Genomic DNA, 17,733 nt, shown 5'->3' on the forward strand with positions numbered 1-17,733 from the left:
AAGGGACATAGTACCGTTTGCACGCCTACATTTCAGACCACTGCAACTATGCATGCTCAGCCAGAGGAACGGGGATTACACAGATTTGTTCTCCTGTTAAATCCGGACCAAGAAACCAGAGATTCTCTTCTCTGGTGACTATCTCGGGTCCATCTGTCCAAGGGTATGACCTTCCGCAGGTCAGATGGGACAATTGTTACAACAGATGCCAGCCTTTTAGGTTGGGATACAGTCTGGAACTCCCTGAAGGCTCAGGGATAGTGGACTCAGGAGGAGACCCTCCTTCTAATGAATATTCTGGAACCTTTGAGCGATATTCCATGCTTTTCAGACTTGGCCTCAGTTAGCAACTCTGAGGTACATCATATTTCAGTCGGACAATATCACGACTGTGGCTTACATCAACCATCAAGGGGGAACAGAAGTTCCCTAGCAATATTAGAAGTCTTAAAATAATTCACTGGACAGAGACTCACTCTTGTCTAAAAGCTATCCCTATCCCAGGTGTTGAGAACTGGGAGGCAGATTTTCTAAGTCGTCAGACTTTTCATCCGGGGGAGTGGGAATTCCCTCCGGAGGGGTTTGCACAAGATCAAGCAGGAGAGTGCTTTGGTGCTTTTGACAGCGCCTGCGTGGCCACGCAGGACCTGGTATGCAGATCTGGTGGACATGTCATCCTTTCCACCACGGTCTCTGCTTCTGAGACAGGACCCTCTACCTCAGGGTCTTTTCAACCATCTAAATATAACTAATCTGAGATGGACTGCCTGGAGACAGAACGCTTGATGTTATCAAAGCATGGCTTCTCCGAGTCAGTAATTGATACCTTAATACAGGCATAAAAGCCTGTCTCTAGGAAAATTTAACATAAGATATGGTGTAAATATCTTATTGTTATGAATCCAAGGGTTACTCATGGAGTAAAGTCTGGATTCCCAGGATATTATCTTTTCTCCAAGATGATTTTGAGAAAAGGGGTTGTCAGCTAGTTCTTTAAAAGGACAGATTTCTACTCTGTCTATTCTTTTGCACAAGCGTCTGGCAGGTATTCTAGACGTTCAGGCATTTGGTCAGGCTTTGGTTAGAACCAAGCCTGTGGTTAAAAATGTTGCTCCGCCATGGAGCTTAAAGCTGGTTCTTAAGGTTCTTCAAGGAGTTCCATTTGAACCTTTTCATTCCATAGATATCAAACTTCTATCTTGGAAAGTTCCTTTTTGGTAGCTATTTCCTCGGCTCATAGAGTCTCCGAGTTATCTGCGTTGCAATGTGATTCTCCTTATCTGGTTCTCCGTACGGATAAGGTAGTCCTGTGTACCAACCTGGGTTTTTACCTAAGGTGGTATCTAACAAGAATATCACTCAAGAGATTGTTGTTCCATTCTTGTATCCTAATCCTTCTTCAAAGAAGGAACGTCTATTACACAATTTGGACGTGGTTCGTGTTTTAAAGTTTTACTTACAAGCTACTACAGATTTTCATCAAACATTCACCTTGTTTGTTGTCTATTCTGGACAGAGGAGAGGTCAAAGGACTTCAGCAACCTCTGTCTTTTTGGTTAAAAAGCATAATTCATTTAGCTTATGAGACTGCTAGACAGCAGCCTCCTGAAGGGATTACAGCTCATTCTACTAGAGCTGTGGTTTTCACTTGGGCCTTTTTTTAAATGTGGCTTCTGTTGAACAGATTACAAGACGGAGTCTTGGTCTGCGTTTCATACTTTTTCAAATTTAACAAATTTGGTACCTTGCTTCTTCGGAGGCTATTTTTGGGAGAAAGGGTTTTTTACAGGCAGTGGTAACTTCTGTTTAAGTACCTGCCTTGTCCCTCCCATCATCCGTGTACTTTAGCCTTGGTATTGGTATCCCATAAGTAATGGATGATCCGTGGACTGGATACACTTAACAAGAGAAAACATAATTTATGCTTACCTGATAAATTTATTTCTCTTGTAGTGTATCCAGTCCACGGTCCGCCCTGTCACTTTAAGGCAGGTAATTTTTCCATTAAACTACAGTCACCACTGCACCCTATGGTTTTCCTTTCTCTGCATGTTTTCGGTCGAATGACTGGTAATGGCAGTTAGGGGAGGAGCTATATAGCAGCTTTGCTGTGGGTGGACTCTTGCAGCTTCCTGTTGGGAAGGAGAATATATCCCATAAGTAATGGATGATCCGTGGACTGGATACACTACAAGAGAAATAAATTTATCAGGTAAGCATAAATTATGTTTTTTTTTAATCTCCTTTTGAAATTCACTATGCACTAATCTGTCTCTGACACTTGGTGCCCTTTTGGCAGTCATTAATGGGTATTCCGATATGCATTTAGCTACAGAACTATCACTGGACAGAATATTCCAGTGTTTGAGTATACTATGAAGTTTATTCCAGTGGGAATTGTATTTTGCGATTAGTCTAATCTGGTTCAAAGGAGCCAGTGAATCACTATTTTTTATACAAAAGATGACGACTTCTGTGTATGTCTGGCCCTAATCCAGCTTTGCGAATCTATCTTCTTGAATAGCCCCTTTGTAAAAATCTTTTGGCCATTTCTGCCGCCTGTTCCTCAAAATCATTCTCAGTAGAGCAACACCTTTTTAGTCTCAAAAACTGTCCTACTGGTATCCTATTTTAAGGGCTTCTGAATGATGACTAGATGCGTGCAACAAGCTATTGGTTGCTGTCTCTTTGCGATAGACTTTAGTCTGTAACATGCCATTACTTATGGTTAACTTCAAATCAAGGAAAGTGTCTTCCTTGTCACTAATCTGATACGTCAAGTATAGATTCCTGTTGTTACTATTGAGCTTATCTACGAAATTACCCACAGACTCAGCATCACCTTTCCACAGTATCAGAATATCATCCACAAATCGCAACCATAGGGCAACATGCGCCTCCACCCATTGGTCTAAAACCTGGAAAACATCAACTGTTTACCAGACTCCCAGATGTAAACAGGCATAGGTGGGGGCGCACCCATGGCTTTGCCTCGCAACTGTCTGTAATACCTACCATCAAACATGAATGTTATTAGTCAAAACAAATTCTAAAAGCTTAAGTACTAGGTTAGTGTTGTCACCATATTCCTCTCCACGCAGCAAAAGAAAGTATTTTGCTGCTTCCAAACCCACCTTATGTGGGATGGAGGAATACAGTGATTCCACATCCAAAGTGAGTAGAAGCATATCTGGGTCAATTTTAACTTTATCCAGTCTCCTCAGGACGTCCCCTGTGTCCTGCACATACAAGGACATTTCTGTCAGGAAGGGTCGTAGATAGAAATCAATCCACCCATGCCAGACACAATGGGGTGTCCTGGGGGATTCTTAATACTCTTGTGCAATTTTGGTATGCAGTAAAATGTGGGTACAATAGGGTGTGGATTAACAAGAAAATCAAATTCTTTTTTTTTGTTTTGTTATATGACCTTGTTCTCTTGCAGTATTTAACATTAGAAAAAGCTCATCACATGATCTTTCGTACATGAGTCTAGAGACCTCTGCATATTGTTCTTGTGTGTGAAGTTGACTTAAAACTTCCTTCATATAGTCCGCTTGATCAAGGATCACAATGTCCCTCCCTTATCCGAGGGTTTAATCTGAATGTCTTTCTTACCCATTAGATCTTTAAGAGCTATTCTTTCATGACTAGATAGATTATAACTTACTATATCCGTCATACCAATGTTCCCTACATCTTGTTCTACACACCTCACAAATGTGTGCACGCTGGGTGATAAAGATAGTTGAGGCATATACTTAGAGGATGGTTTGAAGTTGGTCTGTTTTGGATAGCTAGTTTCACCAGTATGTCCCTCCTGTTCCTCTAACAGTGACACCAGATTATCAATAGCTACAACATCTTGGCTATCCCCAACATCATCCTTACCAGATTTATTCCCCCACATTCTTTTAAAGATGATTTTTCTAGCATATAAATTAAGGTCTTTTTTAAGAATTCAAACTTATCTAACTCATTTGTGGGACAGAATGAAAGGCTGTTATCATCATATACTAATAATTAGTCCACGATTGGTGTCAACCCCGTAGTGCTTTAATATGGTATGTAAATATTTTTAACATGAAGTACCAGATAAAGTAAATTAAAGGGACATGAAACCCAATTTTTTCTTTCATGATTCAGATAGAGAATATCATTTTAAACCACTTTCTAACTTACTTCTATTATCTAGTTTGTTTCGTTCTCTTGGTATAATTTGTGGAAGGAGAAGCAATGCACTAATGGTTTCTAACTGAGCACATGTGTGAGCCAATCACAATCGAGATATATATATATATATATATATATATATATATATATATATATATATATATATATATATATATATATATATATATATATATATATATGCAGCCACCAATCAACAGCTAGAACCTAGTTTCTCTGCTGCTCCTGAGCTTGCCTAGATAAACATTTAAGCAAATGATAACCAGAGAAGGAAGCAAATTAAATAATAGAAGTAAATTGGAAAGTTGATTAAAATTGTATTCTCTATCAGAATCGTGAAATAAAAAATTTGGGTTTCATGTCCCTTTAAATGGCATAATGTCCCTTTAAGATATAGTAACAAGGGATGGTTAACATTGTACAGCGTGGAGAACCCTATCATGGTGGAACAGCTCTGCTTGTACTTGTTCACAAAGTTCATGTTTACCGGGGTTATCAAGTGAAGTCCCGCACCGGCACATTTGCATCACAGAATCATGGAGGTAATCTGTAGCCGTAAGGCACCTGCCCCATGTATCAGTTAAAGCGAAGTTAAGCCATGCAGTATAAAGTCTTGCAACTGGTAGATTTCCTCATTGCTGAGTTTGATATTCTGTGCAGCTGGAAGTTTCTTAACAGTCCTGTTTGACATATATAGGAGACCGGACTTATATCCCTGTTATCGGAGCGTACCTATCTATATACACTACCGGAGCATGTTTTCACACTATGTGCCTGGAATATTTCATGGACTGTTAACTGGCCGGCCTAGTAACATGCTAGCATGTAGGGGGTAATGTTTGAATCTATTGTATTGTGAGGCACATTCATCTGGTCCACCTTTTATCTGGTACACACTATTAATGAATTTGTAATGGCAGACCTGGTGCCTTTACCACCTCTTAAATAAACGTTTGGTTTAAGTGATATCCAGTGCAGCCTTGTCCTCCTTTGGTTCTGCTATAATAATATAGAACTCTATCTCTTTAAGTGGTGTGTGTGTGTGTGTATATATATATATATATATATATATATATATATATATATATATATATATATATATAAAATTTATTTTTCTTTTTATACACACATATATATTTATTTACACATACATACACACACACATATATATATGTGTGTGTAAATATATATATATATATACGACCGACTAACTCATCAACACGCAGCTCAAACCGTTTAATGTAGAAACGTGAAATTTGGAAGGTACATTGTTTTTATGATGTAGGCATCCACTAAGGAAGGATTTTTGGAAGTTACGACCCTAAGGGGGTCAAAAAGGGGGTGAATTTTTTTTTATAGTTTTAAACACAGCTGTGTAGGTAGAATAAGCACACAGAATCAGGAAACATTGAGGACCGTGGGCACTGTGGTCGGAAAAGGAAATTTAGTGCAGCAGATGAAAGACTCATGCTTACTTATCTTCACAATCGGGAGATGTCCAGCATTGCCATTAGATCAGAATTGGTAAAAAATAGCGGGGCCCTGGTACACCCATCTATTGGCCTGTCTGGTCACAAGTGGTCTTCATGGAAGACTTGTGGCCAAAAAGCCATAGCTTTTGGAAACAATGCCAAGCAACTCACCTATGCACAAATGCACCTATGCACAAAAACACAGGAATTTGGGGAAAATGGCAGCAGATGCACTGGACTGATGAGTCCAAAATTGTAAACATTTGGCTGTAGCAGAAGGCAGTTTGTTTGCCAACGGTCTGAAGAGCAGTGCAAGAATGAGTGTCTGTATGCAATAGTGACTCATGGTGGAGGTTCCTTCCAAGTTTGGGGCTGCATTTCTGCAAACAAAGTTGGGGATTTGGTCAGAATTAATGGTCTCCTCAATGCTGAGAAGTACAGGCAAATAAGTATACATCATGCAATACTATCCGGGAGGTATCTGATTGTCCCCAAATTTATTCTGCAGCATAATGATTACAGAAATACATTTAAAGTACGTTAGAACTATCTTCAGTGTAAAGAGGAACAAGGAGTCCTGGAAGTAATGGTATTGTCCCTATAAAGCCCTGATCTCAACATAGTCTGTCTGGGATTACATTAAGAGACAAAAGTAACTGCATAAATCCACAGAAGAACTGTGGTTAGTTCTCCAAGATCTTTGGCACAACCTATCTGCCAAGTTCCTTAAAAAACAATGTGCAAGTGTACCTAGAAGAATTTATGCTTGTTTTGTTAAGGCAAAGGGTGGGCACAACAAATATTGATTAGATTTTTCTCAATCACTTTGCATTTTGTTAATTGATAAAAATAAACTTTATTTCTATTTTTGAAAGCATTCTATATCTGTGTGTCTAATAAATATAGTTGCACCTAAATCTTAAAGTGTTCAAGATGTGTATGTCTTTGTAGATTCAGGATATTCTAATCGTATATGTAGTTAGGTGTCATCTGCTTAGAGGCGGTAATTGAAGAACCACATATAAGATCATATGGTTTCCAAGTTGTGCATTTTATCATTCTTCTTTAATGCCATATACAATTGATTTATGACTATTCTGTGTAGTGTATATATATATGTATTTTAACTTGTAGATCATAACACTGTCCCTGTAAACCTCTATCTGTTTTCTCTTTAATTTCAAGGTGTGATTGCACAGAAAAGTTACAGAGTAAATTTGATTACCTACGTGCCCAACTGAACGATATAACAGCTTTTAAGAATATTTACAGATATGCCTTTGATTTTGCAAGGGTAAGCTTTATCTGTATTTCCAATTATGTGAGCATTCAATAATGTTTCCAGGATTACATTATTGAAAGCAAATATTCTGCTTTTGTATTGGTGAGAAGAACTACATAAATTTTATAAACAATCCACTCATCTTAGTTTTCTATAAAAGCATTTAGTATGTGTTAGTACCGATTTCCTATCATTGTTAGAGCTCATACCATTAACATGCTTACTGTGATACTTTCAGTACATTTTTAAATGAATTAAATATTAACTCCTTGCACCAAATGCACATAGGCACTGTCACACAGTGCTTTCCCAGCGTACAGTGTTGACGTGGTACCTACATCCAACATACTGCCACACCTATGAGCAGTTATTCAATACTATATGAAATCCGATTGTTTATCACTGTCTGTATCAATATTGCGATGGAACCGGTGGGAGGTAAGAAAGGAGGCGGGTGGATGGCCCATCGAAATAGGGGGAGGCGAGTCCCTACACTACATATTTTTTTTTGGCAGGGGAGAGGGAGGAATGGGTCCCTACACTTAAGAAATACTGTGATTAGTTGGAGGGAGAGTTGGGTCCCTAAGCTACTGAAAAAAAATAGGTGATCGCTTGGAGAGGGAGGTGGGGAAAGTGTTGTGGATTTATATATATGTATATATTTTCTAAACTTTTCAAGTGCATATAGCATGGTGCAGACCCTTTAATAAAAAAAAGTTATTCCTAATAAAGATGAGTTAGATTAATGATGCAAACATCCAGCACCATATTAAAGGGACAGTCTACTCCAGAATTTTTATTGTTTAAAAAGATAACATAACATAGTAGATAAGATTGAAAAAAAAGACCAAAGTCCATCGAGTTCAACCTATTCAAATCTAAAATACTTACAAAAAGCTTCAGTTAAACTTAAAGGGACACTGAACCCAAATTTTTTTTCTTTCATGATTCAGACAGAGCATGCAATTTTAAGCAATTTTCTAATTTACTCCTATTAAATTTTCTTCGTTCTCTTGCTATCTTTATTTGAATAAGAAGGCATCTAAGCTTTTTCTCCAACATAGGTGTGTCCGGTCCACGGCGTCATCCTTACTTGTGGGATATTCTCTTCCCCAACAGGAAATGGCAAAGAGCCCAGCAAAGCTGGTCACATGATCCCTCCTAGGCTCCGCCTACCCCAGTCATTCTCTTTGCCGTTGTACAGGCAACATCTCCACGGAGATGGCTTAGAGTTTTTTAGTGTTTAACTGTAGTTTTTCATTATTCAATCAAGAGTTTGTTATTTTCAAATAGTGCTGGTACGTACTATTTACTCAGAAACAGAAAAGAGATGAAGAATTCTGTTTGTATGAGGAAAATGATTTTAGCAACCGTAACTAAAATCCATGGCTGTTCCACACAGGACTGTTGAGAGCATTAACTTCAGTTGGGGGAACAGTTTGCAGTCCTTTGCTGCTTGAGGTATGACACATTCTAACAAGACGATGTAATGCTGGAAGCTGTCATTTTCCCTATGGGATCCGGTAAGCCATGTTTATTACGATTGTAAATAAGGGCTTCACAAGGGCTTATTTAGACTGTAGACATTTTTTGGGCTAAATCGATTGATATTAACACTTATTTAGCCTTGAGGAATCATTTATTCTGGGTATTTTGATATAATAATATCGGCAGGCACTGTTTTAGACACCTTATTCTTTAGGGGCCTTCCCAAAGCATAGGCAGAGTCTCATTTTCGCGCCGGTGTTGCGCACTTGTTTTTGAGAGGCATGGCATGCAGTCGCATGTGAGAGGAGCTCTGATACTTATAAAAGACTTCTGAAGGCATCATTTGGTATCGTATTCCCCTTGGGTTTGGTTGGGTCTCAGCAAAGCAGATACCAGGGACTGTAAAGGGGTTAAAGCTTAAAACGGCTCCGGTTCCGTTATTTTAAGAGTTAAAGCTTCCAAAATTGGTGTGCAATATTTTCAAGGCTTTAAGACACTGTGGTGAAAGTTTGGTGAATTTTGAACAATTCCTTCATGTTTTTTCGCAATTGCAGTAATAAAGTGTGTTCAGTTTAAAATTTAAAGTGACAGTAACGGTTTTATTTCAAAACGTTTTTTGTACTTTCTTATCAAGTTTATGCCTGTTTAACATGTCTGAACTACCATATAGACTGTGTTCTGAATGTGGGGAAGCCAGAATTCCTATTCATTTAAATAAATGTGATTTATGTGATAATGACAATGATGCCCAAGATGATTCCTCAAGTGAGGGGAGTAAGCATGGTACTGCATCATTCCCTCCTTCGTCTACACGAGTCTTGCCCACTCAGGAGGCCCCTAGTACATCTAGCGCGCCAATACTCCTTACTATGCAACAATTAACGGCTGTAATGGATAATTCTGTCAAAAACATTTTAGCCAAAATGAACCCTTGTCAGCGTAAGCGTGGATGCTCTGTTTTAGTTACTGAAGAGCATGACGACGCTGATATTAATATCTCTGAAGGGCCCCTAACCCAATCTGAGGGAGCCAGGGAGGTTTTGTCTGAGGGAGAAATTACTGATTTAGGGAACATTTCTCAGCAGGCTGAATCTGATGTGATTACTTTTAAATTTAAATTGGAACATCTCCGCATTTTGCTTAAGGAGGTATTATCCACTCTGGATGATTGTGAAAATTTGGTCATCCCAGAGAAACTATGTAAAATGGACAAGTTCCTAGAGGTGCCGGGGCTCCCAGAAGCTTTTCCTATACCCAAGCGGGTGGCGGACATTGTTAATAAAGAATGGGAAAGGCCCGGTATTCCTTTCGTCCCTCCCCCCATATTTAAAAAATTGTTTCCTATGGTCGACCCCAGAAAGGACTTATGGCAGTCAGTCCCCAAGGTCGAGGGAGCGGTTTCTACTTTAAACAAACGCACCACTATTCCCATAGAGGATAGTTGTGCTTTCAAAGATCCTATGGATAAAAAATTAGAAGGTTTGCTTAAAAAGATGTTTGTTCAGCAGGGTTACCTTCTACAACCCATTTCATGCATTGTCCCTGTCACTACAGCCGCATATTTCTGGTTTGATGAACTGATTAAGGTGCTCGATAGTGACTCTCCTCCTTATGAGGAGATTATGGACAGAGTCAATGCTCTCAAATTGGCTAATTCTTTCACTCTAGACGCCTCTTTGCAATTGGCTAAGTTAGCGGCTAAGAATTCTGGGTTTGCTATTGTGGCGCGCAGAGCGCTTTGGTTGAAATCTTGGTCGGCTGATGCGTCTTCCAAGAACAAGCTACTAAACATTCCTTTCAAGGGGAAAACGCTGTTTGGTCCTGACTTGAAAGAGATTATCTCTGATATCACTGGGGGTAAGGGTCATGCCCTTCCTCAGGATCGGCCTTTCAAGGCAAAAAATAGACCTAATTTTCGTCCCTTTCGTAAAAACGGACCAGCCCAAGGTGCTACGTCCTCTAAGCAAGAGGGTAATACTTCTCAGGCCAAGCCAGCTTGGAGACCAATGCAAGGCTGGAACAAGGGAAAGCAGGCAAAGAAACCTGCCACTGCTAACAAGACAGCATGAAATATCGGCCCCCGATCCGGGACCGGATCTGGTGGGGGGCAGACTCTCTCTCTTCGCTCAGGCTTGGGCAAGAGATGTTCTGGATCCTTGGGCGCTAGAAATAGTCTCCCAGGGTTATCTTCTGGAATTCAAGGGACTTCCCCCAAGGGGAAGGTTCCACAGGTCTCAGTTGTCTTCAGACCACATAAAAAGACAGGCGTTCTTACATTGTGTAGAAGACCTGTTAAAAATGGGAGTGATTCATCCTGTTCCATTGAGAGAACAAGGGATGGGGTTCTACTCCAATCTGTTCATAGTTCCCAAAAAAGAGGGAACATTCAGACCAATCCTAGATCTCAAGATCTTAAACAAATTTCTCAAGGTCCCATCTTTCAAGATGGAAACCATTCGAACTATCCTTCCTTCCATCCAGGAAGGTCAATTCATGACCACGGTGGATTTAAAGGATGCGTATCTACATATTCCTATCCACAAGGAACATCATCGGTTCCTAAGGTTTACATTCCTGGACAAACATTACCAGTTCGTGGCGCTTCCTTTCGGATTAGCCACTGCTCCAAGGATTTTCACAAAGGTACTAGGGTCCCTTCTAGCTGTGCTAAGACCAAGGGGCATTGCAGTAGTACCTTACCTGGACGACATTCTGATTCAAGCGTCGTCCCTCCCTCGAGCAAAGGCTCACACGGACATCGTCCTGGCCTTTCTCAGATCGCACGGCTGGAAAGTGAACGTGGAAAAGAGTTCTCTATCCCCGTCAACAAGGGTTCCCTTCTTGGGAACAATTATAGACTCCTCAGAAATGAGGATTTTTCTAACAGAGGCCAGAAAGACAAAGCTTCTGGACTCTTGTCGAATACTTCATTCCGTTCCTCTTCCTTCCGTAGCTCAGTGCATGGAAGTGATCGGGTTGATGGTAGCGGCAATGGACATAGTTCCTTTTGCGCGCATTCATCTAAGACCATTACAACTGTGCATGCTCAGTCAGTGGAATGGGGACTATACAGACTTGTCTCCAAAGATACAAGTAAATCAGAGGACCAGAGACTCACTCCGTTGGTGGCTGTCCCTGGACAACCTGTCACGAGGGATGACATTCCACAGACCAGAGTGGGTCATTGTCACGACCGACGCCAGTCTGATGGGCTGGGGCGCGGTCTGGGGATCCCTGAAAGCTCAGGGTCTTTGGTCTCGGGAAGAATCTCTTCTACCGATAAATATTCTGGAACTGAGAGCGATATTCAATGCTCTCAAGGCTTGGCCTCAGCTAGCGAGGACCAAGTTCATACGGTTTCAATCAGACAACATGACGACTGTTGCGTACATCAACCATCAGGGGGGAACAAGGAGTTCCCTAGCGATGGAAGAAGTGACCAAGATTATTCTATGGGCGGAGTCTCACTCCTGCCACCTGTCTGCTATCCACATCCCGGGAGTGGAAAATTGGGAAGCGGATTTTCTGAGTCGTCAGACATTGCATCCGGGGGAGTGGGAACTCCATCCGGAAATCTTTGCCCAAGTCACGCAACTTTGGGGCATTCCAGACATGGATCTGATGGCCTCTCGTCAGAACTTCAAAGTTCCTTGCTACGGGTCCAGATCCAGGGATCCCAAGGCGGCTCTAGTGGATGCACTAGTAGCACCTTGGACCTTCAAACTAGCTTATGTGTTCCCGCCGTTTCCTCTCATCCCCAGGCTGGTAGCCAGGATCAATCAGGAGAGGGCGTCGGTGATCTTGATAGCTCCTGCGTGGCCACGCAGGACTTGGTATGCAGATCTGGTGAATATGTCATCGGCTCCACCGTGGAAGCTACCTTTGAGACGAGACCTTCTTGTTCAGGGTCCGTTCGAACATCCGAATCTGGTTTCACTCCAGCTGACTGCTTGGAGATTGAACGCTTGATTTTATCGAAGCGAGGTTTCTCAGATTCTGTTATCGATACTCTTGTTCAGGCCAGAAAGCCTGTAACTAGAAAGATTTACCACAAAATTTGGAAAAAATATATCTGTTGGTGTGAATCTAAAGGATTCCCTTGGGACAAGGTTAAGATTCCTAGGATTCTATCCTTCCTTCAAGAAGGATTGGAAAAAGGATTATCGGCAAGTTCCCTGAAGGGACAGATTTCTGCCTTGTCGGTGTTACTTCACAAAAAACTGGCAGCTGTGCCAGATGTTCAAGCCTTTGTTCAGGCTCTGGTTAGAATCAAGCCTGTTTACAAACCTTTGACTCCTCCTTGGAGTCTCAATTTAGTTCTTTCAGTTCTTCAGGGGGTTCCGTTTGAACCCTTACATTCCGTTGATATTAAGTTATTATCTTGGAAAGTTTTGTTTTTAGTTGCAATTTCTTCTGCTAGAAGAGTTTCAGAATTATCTGCTCTGCAGTGTTCTCCTCCTTATCTGGTGTTCCATGCAGATAAGGTGGTTTTACGTACTAAACCTGGTTTTCTTCCAAAAGTTGTTTCTAACAAAAACATTAACCAGGAGATTATCGTACCTTCTCTGTGTCCGAAACCAGTTTCAAAGAAGGAACGCTTGTTGCACAATTTGGATGTTGTTCGCGCTCTAAAATTCTATTTAGATGCTACAAAGGATTTTAGACAAACATCTTCCCTGTTTGTTGTTTATTCAGGTAAAAGGAGAGGTCAAAAAGCAACTTCTACCTCTCTCTCTTTTTGGATTAAAAGCATCATCAGATTGGCTTACGAGACTGCCGGACGGCAGCCTCCCGAAAGAATCACGGCTCATTCCACTAGGGCTGTGGCTTCCACATGGGCCTTCAAGAACGAGGCTTCTGTTGATCAGATATGTAGGGCAGCGACTTGGTCTTCACTGCACACTTTTACCAAATTTTACAAGTTTGATACTTTTGCTTCTTCTGAGGCTATTTTTGGGAGAAAGGTTTTGCAAGCCGTGGTGCCTTCCATTTAGGTGACCTGATTTGCTCCCTCCCTTCATCCGTGTCCTAAAGCTTTGGTATTGGTTCCCACAAGTAAGGATGACGCCGTGGACCGGACACACCTATGTTGGAGAAAACAGAATTTATGTTTACCTGATAAATTTCTTTCTCCAACGGTGTGTCCGGTCCACGGCCCGCCCTGGTTTTTTAATCAGGTCTGATAATTTATTTTCTTTAACTACAGTCACCACGGTACCATATGGTTTCTCCTATGCTATTATTCCTCCTTAACGTCGGTCGAATGACTGGGGTAGGCGGAGCCTAGGAGGGATCATGTGACCAGCTTTGCTGGGCTCTTTGCCATTTCCTGTTGGGGAAGAGAATATCCCACAAGTAAGGATGACGCCGTGGACCGGACACACCGTTGGAGAAAGAAATTTATCAGGTAAACATAAATTCTGTTTTTTTGTAGGTTCAGACTCTGGACAGCACTATTTCATTGGAGGATGAATTTATCCACCAATCAGCAAGGACAACCCAGGTTGTTCACCAAACATGGGCCGGCATCTAAACTTACATTCTTGCATTTCAAATAAAGATACCAAGAGAATGAAGAAAATTTGATAATAGGAGTAAATTAGAAATATGCTTAAAATTTCATGCTCTATCTGAATCACAAAAGAAAATTTTTGGGTTCAGTGTCCCTTTAAATAATCCCACTAAAAGTGACCCATTTAATACTAGCAATCATATCCATGAATTTTGTTTCCAGGCAGAAATGTATCCAAACAATTTTTAAATGTATCTAGGGTATTGGCATTCACTACCTCCTTTGATAATGAGTTCCACAATTTTATTGCTCTTACAGTGAAAAAATGTTTCCGTTGCAGGAGATTAAATCTCCTTTCCTCCAACCTTAAATTGTGACCTCTTGTCACAAGCAATTTTCTTGGAATAAACAGAGCTTCTGCTATCTCTGTATATGGGCCTTGAATATATTTATATAAAGTAATCATGTCACCTCTCAAGCACCTTTTTTCTAAAGAAAACAGACACAGTTTGGCTAACCTCTCCTCAAAACTTAAATTCTCCATTCCCCTTATTAGCTTTGTGGCCCTTCTCTGAACTTTATTAAAAGTTCTGCAATGTCTTTTCTCTTGTTAGGTGTATCCAGTCCACGGATCATCCATTACTTGTGGAATATTCTCCTTCCCAACAGGAAGTTGCAAGAGGATCACCCACAGCAGAGCTGCTATATAGCTCCTCCCCTAACTGCCATATCCAGTCATTCTCTTGCAAGCTCTCAACATAGCTGGAGGTAGTAAGAGGAAAGTGGTAAAATATAGTTAGTTTTTTCTTCAATCAAAAGTTTGTTTTTAAATGGTACCGGAGTGTACTATTTTATCTCAGGCAGCATTTAGAAGAAGAATCTGCCTGCGTTTTTCTATGATCTTAGCAGAAGTAACTAAGATACACTGCTATTCTCACATATGTCTGAGGAGTGAGGTAAAAAACGCAGCTGGAGGTAGTAAGAGGAAAGTGGTAAAATATAGTTAGTTTTTTCTTCAATCAAAAGTTTATTGTTTTTAAATGGTACCGGAGTGTACTATTTTATCTCAGGCAGCATTTAGAAGAAGAATCTGCCTGCGTTTTTCTATGATCTTAGCAGAAGTAACTAAGATCCACTGCTATTCTCACATATGTCTGAGGAGTGAGGTAAAAAACGCAGCTGGAGGTAGTAAGAGGAAAGTGGTAAAATATAGTTAGTTTTTTCTTCAATCAAAAGTTTATTGTTTTTAAATGGTACCGGAGTGTACTATTTTATCTCAGGCAGCATTTAGAAGAAGAATCTGCCTGCGTTTTTCTTTGATCTTAGCAGAAGTAACTAAGATCCACTGCTATTCTCACATATGTCTGAGGAGTGAGGTAACTTCAGAGGGAGAATGGCATGCAGGGTATCCTGCAATAAGGTATGTGCAGTTAAGTTTTTCTAGGGATGGAATTTGCTAGAAAATGCTGCTGATACCGGATTAATGTAAGTTAAAGCCTAAATACAGTGATTTAATAGCGACTAGTATCAGGCTTGCTATCAGAGGTTTATACTCTGATTAATGTGCAATATAAAACGTTTGCTGGCATGTTTAATCGTTTTTATATATGCTTTGGTGATAAAACTTATTGGGGCCTAGTTTTTTCCACATGGCTGGCTTTATTTTTGCCCAGAAACAGTTTCCTGAGGCTTTCCACTGTTATAGTATAAAAGTTACAGTTGGTGCAGTTAAAATTACAAACTGTGACATTCAGCTTCCCTCAGCAGTCCCCTGCATGCTATAGGACATCTCTGAATGGCTCAAAAGGCTTCAAAAGTAGGAGCTGTGGCAGTTGTTATGACTGTTTAAAAAACATATTTTCTCTTGTTAAGTGTATCCAGTCCACGGATCATCCATAACTTGTGGGATATTCTCCTTCCCAACAGGAAGTTGCAAGAGGATCACCCACAGCAGAGCTGCTATATAGCTCCTCCCCTCACTGCCATATCCAGTCATTCTCTTGCAACTCTCAACTAAGATGGAGGTCGTAAGAGGACTGTGGTGTTTTATACTTAGTTTATTTCTTCAATCAAAAGTTTGTTATTTTTAAATGGTACCGGAGTGTACTGTTTATCTCAGTCAGTATTTAGAAGAAGAATCTGCCTGCGTTTTCTATGATCTTAGCAGAAGTAACTAAGATCCTTTGCTGTTCTCACATATTCTGAGGAGTGAGGTAACTTCAGAGGGGGAATAGCGTGCAGGTTTTCCTGCAATAAGGTATGTGCAGTTAAAATATTTTTCTAGGGATGGAATTTGCTAGAAAATGCTGCTGATACCGAAGTAATGTAAGTAAAGCCTTAAATGCAGTGATAGCGACTGGTATCAGGCTTATTAATAGAGATACATACTCTTATAAAAGTGTATTTTAAAACGTTTGCTGGCATGTTTAATCGTTTTTTACATATGTTTGGTGATAAAACTTATTGGGGCCTAGTTTTTTCCACATGGCTGGCTTGAATTTTGCCTAGAAACAGTTCCTGGAGGCTTTCCAATGTTGTAATATGAGTGGGAGGGGCCTATTTTGGCGTTTTTTTGCACAGCAAAAATTACAGACACAGACATCCAGCTTCTTCCTGCATGATCCAGGACTTCTCTGGAGGGCTCAAAAGGCTTCAAAAGTCGTATTGAGGGAGGTAAAAAGCCACAGTAGAGCTGTGGCAGTTGTTGTGACTGTTTGAAAAACGTTTTTGTCATTTGTTATTCCGTTTTTGGTATTAAGGGGTTAATCATCCATTTGCAAGTGGGTGCAATGCTCTGCTAACTTATTACATACACTGTAAAAATTTCGTTAGTGTAACTGCATTTCTTTCATGTAATTAGCAAGAGTCCATGAGCTAGTGACGTATGGGATATACATTCCTACCAGGAGGGGCAAAGTTTCCCAAACCTCAAAATGCCTATAAATACACCCCTCACCACACCCACAAATCAGTTTTACAAACTTTGCCTCCTATGGAGGTGGTGAAGTAAGTTTGTGCTAGATTCTACATTGATATGCGCTCCGCAGCAGGTTGGAGCCCGGTTTTCCTCTCAGCGTGCAGTGAATGTCAGAGGGATGTGAGGAGAGTATTGCCTATTTGAATTCAATGATCTCCTTCTACGGGGTCTATTTCATAGGTTCTCTGTTATCGGTCGTAGAGATTCATCTCTTACCTCCCTTTTCAGATCGACGATATACTCTTATTTATATACCATTACCTCTGCTGATTTTCGTTTCAGTACTGGTTTGGCTTTCTACAACATGTAGATGAGTGTCCTGGCGTAAGTAAGTCTTATTTTCTGTGACACTCTAAGCTATGGTTGGGCACTTTTTTATAAAGTTCTAAATATATGTATTCAAACATTTATTTGCCTTGACTCAGGATGTTCAACATTCCTTATTTCAGACAGTCAGTTTCATATTTGGGATAATGCATATGAATAAATCAATTTTTTTCTTACCTTAAAATTTGACTTTTTTCCTGTGGGCTGTTAGGCTCGCGGGGGCTGAAAATGCTTCATTTTATTGCGTCATTCTTGGCGCGGACTTTTTTGGCGTTCTTTTGCGCCAAAGGTGTCGGCGTTCCGGATGTGGCGTCATTTTTGGCGCCAAAAGCATTTAGGCGCCAAATAATGTGGGCGTCATTTTTGGCGCTAAAAAAATATGGGCGTCACTATTGTCTCCTCATTATTTAAGTCTCATTATTTATTGCTTCTGGTTGCTAGAAGCTTGTTCACTGGCATTTTTTCCCATTCCTGAAACTGTCAT

The 17,733-nt window shown here is 40.5% G+C and overlaps 1 protein-coding gene across 2 annotated transcripts in view; it reads left to right on the forward strand.

The window, feature by feature from the left end:
- DCUN1D5 (defective in cullin neddylation 1 domain containing 5) overlaps positions 1–17,733 on the forward strand; it is a 93,571-nt gene that overhangs the window by 61,142 nt on the left and 14,696 nt on the right. For both annotated transcript variants that reach the window (XM_053708576.1, XM_053708575.1), the window contains one exon: positions 6,849–6,957. In XM_053708576.1, coding sequence (XP_053564551.1) covers positions 6,849–6,957 — 109 coding nt within the window. The remainder of the gene's footprint in view (positions 1–6,848; positions 6,958–17,733) is intronic.

Source organism: Bombina bombina, chromosome 3 (genome assembly GCF_027579735.1).
Source record: "Bombina bombina isolate aBomBom1 chromosome 3, aBomBom1.pri, whole genome shotgun sequence".
NCBI classification, from domain to species: domain Eukaryota; kingdom Metazoa; phylum Chordata; class Amphibia; order Anura; family Bombinatoridae; genus Bombina; species Bombina bombina.